The sequence below is a fragment of the Anoplopoma fimbria genome, chromosome 12 (assembly GCF_027596085.1).
Source record: "Anoplopoma fimbria isolate UVic2021 breed Golden Eagle Sablefish chromosome 12, Afim_UVic_2022, whole genome shotgun sequence".
Classification (NCBI taxonomy): Eukaryota; Metazoa; Chordata; class Actinopteri; order Perciformes; family Anoplopomatidae; genus Anoplopoma; species Anoplopoma fimbria.
The window spans coordinates 14,222,143-14,228,142 of record NC_072460.1 but is presented as its reverse complement, the minus strand read 5'-3'; the positions used below and the strand labels follow the sequence as shown (position 1 = coordinate 14,228,142).

Genomic DNA, 6,000 nt, shown 5'->3' with positions numbered 1-6,000 from the left:
CATTCTCTGTAGAAATCTTACAAAACCCTGAAACTGATGGCTAATCCATGTGGTTGTACCAGGCTGTATTGAAAATCTCATAACACGAGATTGACTTAAGTTAAGTGAAAGAATCCCCTTGCGTAACCCCTTGAAATCATGAGGAATTGTGATCAAAACAAATCAACTATCTTCCTGTGCAGTTGACAAAATGGACATATAAGGTTTTTAGATGATTTGAAAAGGTGCTATGTATGTTGGGGCATTTTTGAGGATGACAGAAGATGTGTCATTGCAGGTCACTGTAGGCCAAGTAAATTTCCATTTGGGTTAGTGACTCATGGTAACATAAACAGTCTTCAGTTCATTGTTCAAACTGAGTGTCTGTGAAATTACGCTTTTCTGCCAAAAAATTAGAGCACTGATTTCATCAAAGAAAGTGACTTTGAAAATGAGTCACATCCGTGCGGGGCCCTCTGATTGGCTTAAAGTGTTGTTCCTGTTTGTCACAGCTTCCTGTCTCGTTGAATGGAGAGGCACTGTGGACCAATCGGAGGGAAGTGGTGAGGATGCAACAGTGATCCAGGAAAAAACAGCCCATTGTTCCCGGGACGTCAGAGAAGTGTGACCACTCTCCTTCAGGATCTGGCTACTCGGCCTACTGGCACACTGACAGACCTGGTTCACCACTCAGAGGTAAGACACTTGAGAGACAGCAGCTCTGGCACATGGCATTTCACAAAAAGCCATTTATGAGCTTCAGAAGTTGTTGTTTTTTATTCTGTTGTGTCTTCTAAGAAAACTGTGCCTTTCCAGGAATCCCAACAGCACATTGGAGCGTTTTAGCACCACTGTGTGTCATAATGATGATTTATGACAGCACAAATACTGTGTTGTTTTGGTTGTTGTCATTATGGAGGTAATTGCATTCATTTATAACCACACTGGAGACACACACAAACGCACAGGCACTGCTAATGTCCTTCAGATCACAGACAGAGAGGTCTGTGTTACCACCTCATTTATTGATTTTGGGGATGAGTCAGAGGGTTTTCATCCCAATGGTGAGTGTGAGAGGGAATGTGTATGTATGTGTGTGAGAGGGAAGATATGCATGTTTCTTTGATCAGAGGTACAGTAACTGAATTCAGGCTGAGTTTGTCATGGGACAGAGGAGCTAAAACTGTGACATATGATTATGAAGTTAAAAGCTAAAAGCTAATGCCGGCTGCCAAGCTATCCTTCTTGTTTTTCTACTTACAGAAAGCATACACCTGACCTGCTGTCTTTTAATGTGACAAAGGTTTTTAATCAACACATGTACTGCAGTTCTTTTCCTGACTATGTTTAAATAAATAGAAAATTAGAAGGTTAGTGAAAGAAGATCTCTGCTGCTGCTGCTTTACACAGTGTCCAGCAGATGTCAGTATCATCCTTGCAAAATAATTGAGGACTAGTCAAATGCTCTGTATTCATTTTTCTAGACCAATGATAATTACCTTCACTGGCAAAAAAAATATCTTAAAATATCATGTTTTTGCCATTATACAAACGTCATTATGTTCCAACACTTGTCTTGTATATGCACATACAGTATGTGTGTGCATATTAGTCCTGTCTATTCTTTACACTTATTTGTCTGGCTTTCTTGTCCTTGTTCCTAGCTGGTAAGTAAGTTTCTGTGTAAATTAATTGAGAGCAAAGCAAAAAAGAAAAGAGTTAAGATTTATCTTTGTGAACACAAACTTAAGTAAAGTTGATTCTAATTCTGACGTGAAATTACTTTTTTCTGTTGTTCTACTTTAATACTTAGGAGTATTAGGAGTATTGTCTGGATGTCACAGAAACAGTAATGCATAATATAATTAGCCAAGGGGCTTGCATCTATTGTATTAAGTAAAGAGCTACTGTAAATTGATTATTGTATTTATTAATTGACAACAATTAAAAAAATATATTACCCATCATATTACCCATTTATCAAGCAAAACATGGCAGGCAGTCTCTGCTTTCAGTCACTAAAATATACTACTTTTCTCTTTTATGACTGTAGATTTAATATATATGGTTTTGGACTGTTGCTTAGTCAAAACAATTTTAGAAAGTTTAAGCGCTCAGTCCTTTGGGCTCAGGAAAACTGATTGAAATCTTTCACTAGTTCATGATGTTTTATGGATTACCTGATTAGTCATTTAATCAAAAAAGAATTGTTTTAGTTGCAGCCCTATACTGTAACTTATTTTCCCACATTCAGATTAACTTTCTATAGTTCTATATGTTGGTTTCCAGAAAAGTCAGAAGCAGCTTGACCTACTTTAAAAGTGTCAACAAACCAACAATCTAACTATTGTGAATACACTCATGTAACAGAGTGATGTTATAGTTGACTCCTGTATATAGACTGAACACAAGACACAGAGAACATACCCTGCAGATGTAAAAAGCCTATGCTGGAAAAAATTGCCTGAAGCGTGAGGGAATCAGACCTCTAATTGATTAGCCAGTTTTTGAACCCGCTTACAGCTGCTGCTTTCAGTCAAAAGAAATGTCTGTTTGTCTCTTTCTGTGGATATAAACACAGACATCCTCACCACCAGCTGAGCCTTGGTATGTCCTTACGTGGGCAGAAGTACTGGTATGACCCCCATGTATCCCCAGAGACTTGCCAATTTCCATACAGATAGACACGGAGCCAGACCGCACCTGTGCCCCTGGAAATCCTAGCAGGAATTGTTTCAGACAGACAAAAATTCTGATGCTTATTAGTGACTTGGCCTCCCAGGAGAAAGAGCGAGAGAAACAGAGATGGGGGAAAGAGGAGGAAGAGAAATTTATGGAGAGAAATTAGGTGGAAGCAGGATGGATGATCACATCTGTCTCTGTGTACCTACTGGTGCATCGCTGCTTCTGTATGCTGCTGTGCAGGTCTTCATTAGCCCTGAGTCAACTATGACAAAACACCAGTCATTCGCAACATACCAAAATCTCCATTTTCAGTGTCCATAGGTCTAATATTATCTTTTTGCTGCAGGGACAGACTTTTGTTTAGACTGCAGGGAAATCTTGTGTGTGTTTGTGTTAGCCATGTTACACTGTGAGCAATACTGCGGTTAGATGCGCTGTCAAATAATCCAACATTTTATCCTTGTGACTTTGACGGATTAATTTGACGCATCACTGATTTACTGAAGACCGCTTCCCAAGACGTCTTCTGGCAACACCATTTCTGCTATTTAAGAAAGGGCAAGTAGGGTTTAGTGTTAAATCTGTGTATTTGTAAGTGCATGTGCATAATTATGTTAAATCTTCCCTTACTGCACTGTTCCAAAGCAAAAATGTTGAAAGTAGAAAGAATATATACAATATGCGTTAGTATATATATCTGTATACTGTATATGTTTACGTGAGTGCAGCTGTTGACCGACTCCTGTACATCTGGTCGGAAAAAGCCACATGATTTGTTTACTATGATAGTGAGATAGTCATTAAATGTGTGTATATGTACATACCCACTATATACTGGGCAATAATTCAATATTGTTCATTGCATCTACACAATTGTAATGTTTTATTACATATATTTATGTCTTATTCACTTAAAGATACACTTAATAACAGGTAATCACATAAAAAGTTAAAATGCAACACACAAAAATTCTTATGTTAATATATCGTTTACAGATTCTGTGATCCTTCTTGTTCTACACGTGCGGTTTCCTCCCTTTCCCCCTCCCTCCCTGCCTTTCTTCCCACCTCACAGCCTCCCGTCCTCTTTCTCTCCAGTAGAGCAGCACAAGGTAGTTAGATTATACGACATTCCGTGAAATGTTTCACTTGACCAACATTCATTTGCAGTTTGCATAGAACAGATGGGCACAAAGATTATCAAGCTGACTTTTAGAGTTATTGGTTTGTAAGGTTAAAAGAATCTGTGAATATCTGGAATCAAAGCAAATCAGGTGAGAACGATCTCGTACCTCCTCTTTATATCTAAGAGAGCAGTAAGCTTGGGCAATGATGTGTGTCTGTGGCAGTCTGTGTGAGAATGTATTCGAATTCATTATGTGGAGAAAATCAGTTATTTGAGAATAAAACGCTCTAAAAGCAGCTGGTAGATGTTGCTGTGAGCATGTGCCTCCGCGTGAAGCTGTTTTTGTTTTTTGAACTCCCAGCAGGCAAATCTGATTGTGCAGACGCTCCATGCAATGCCTAAAATAAGCTCAACTCGTGGTTTACCGTGACTCAATTTGTCATATGTGCTTGATTCACTTACTCCCATACCATGGATCTTTAACTATCTCTATCTATCGTATTGAGAACATGAAATACTAGTTTACCTGATTGGATTAAAATTGAGATTATATTGTAATGTACCTTCTTAATGGATAAACAACCTTTTTATGGGAAGTCTTTTGAAATGGCTAGTCTACATACTGTTGCTCTGGATTTAACATCAGTGTTAAATATTTTTGCTCATAATAGGTGTGTCTCTCTCCCTGTCTTTCTCCTTTAAGGTCAGTATGAGTGGGGGAGTCAATGTGAAATCGCCCCCCCGGGCTCCTCTCTCATCAGGAATCCCCCTCCCACACAGCCTGTTGCCCTCCTCCCCCAAAGCAGACAGCCGCCACCGGGCTAGTGAACTGCCCAGGCCTTCGACACAGACCCCGAAACACACACCCACACACAGTCCCACACACACACCCGGGCACTCTCCTTTACTTTGCCCACGGAGCTCCAGCATCCCTGGGCGTTCCTCTAAGGACCCGAACAGAGACCCCGGCCTGAGGAGTCAGCTCTTCCAGCGGATGGGAGCTCTACCTGCTCCCCAGGTGTCACGCTCTGCCTACAGCAGCCCGTTAAACCAGCGCAGGGTACCGCCGCCGCACTCAAAAGACACACTGGATCTGGGAAAACCCTCCCCGTCTCACATACCCTCACAGTTTCCACATGACGGCAATCGCAACAGAAACACCCTCGCCAATAAGAACCAAACATGGGGGACCAGCAACCTGCGTCCACCGCTTCAGTTCAGAAAAAGAGAAAACTCCAGCACTGGATCCGAGGCAACGAGTGAGCTCATGACAGAAAGAGAGAAAGAGCCTCCAGAAAACCACCCAGCCCAGTCCGCCACTTCAAACAACGGTTACCTCCGTCCCTCTCTTGCTCAGATGAGTTACGAGCACGCCATCAGAGGTCGCAGTGACTCCACTAGCCAATCAGACGAGGAGATGGGCTCTCCTGAAGACAGCAGTCCAGCCTCCTCTCCTTGTCCCCTGCCGCCAACACCGATCACATTCACCATGCCAATAATGTCCAAGGTGGTTGACCATATATTGGATCAAAGACTAGATAAGGAGGCTGCGTCCCCAGAGACACACACACCCAGAGTCAACATGGCTACTGTGGCTCCCTTCAGCTACCGGTAAGTAGTGCACACAACTGATACAACAGTTTATCAAGACTTCCATCACGAGCCCCAATTACAGATACCCATTGTAAAACCATTCTCATATCATTATCACATGATCCCTCTGTCTCCACATTGCATTTCATGACCTCCCTCTCTACTGATACTTTCACGTGTGTGTGCAAAGTCACACACACATTTATACACACAATTGCTGTTTTCTGGAGCAGAGCTGATTGTTAAAGTGTCCTCGTGACAGCTTCTGGGCTGACGCAACTCGTTTTTACAATGTGGAATAAAAACAAAGAAATGTATTTTGTCTGTTCTTGAGAGTAGTGAGGTGTTTTGGTTAAATGATTCCATCCACAAAGAATGAATCGGACAAAACAGAAAAGTATTTTTTATAGTTGCATGGTGTACGATTATTTATAAGATAAAGAATTATAAATAAAGATCTTGAATTCTTGAGCTTTACTTTGATAATGAGAAAATTATCCCCAGTCCTTTCTTCATTATCTGAGATTTTTCTGTTTCTGTAATTTGCATTAAGCAAATCAATATGACACATTGACAGGGAATGTCATAAATTATCTTCCCCTGCCACACACAGTAGC

At 41.0% G+C, this 6,000-nt stretch overlaps 1 protein-coding gene across 1 annotated transcript in view; it reads left to right on the top strand.

Annotated features, from left to right (window-relative positions):
• The first annotated feature begins 600 nt into the window (after positions 1–600).
• LOC129099324 (neuron navigator 1-like) overlaps positions 601–6,000 on the top strand; it is an 80,905-nt gene continuing 75,505 nt past the window's right edge. Inside the window, exons 1-2 of the mRNA XM_054608523.1 lie at positions 601–675; positions 4,494–5,401. Coding sequence (XP_054464498.1) covers positions 4,500–5,401 — 902 coding nt within the window. The 5' untranslated portion in view covers positions 601–675; positions 4,494–4,499. The remainder of the gene's footprint in view (positions 676–4,493; positions 5,402–6,000) is intronic.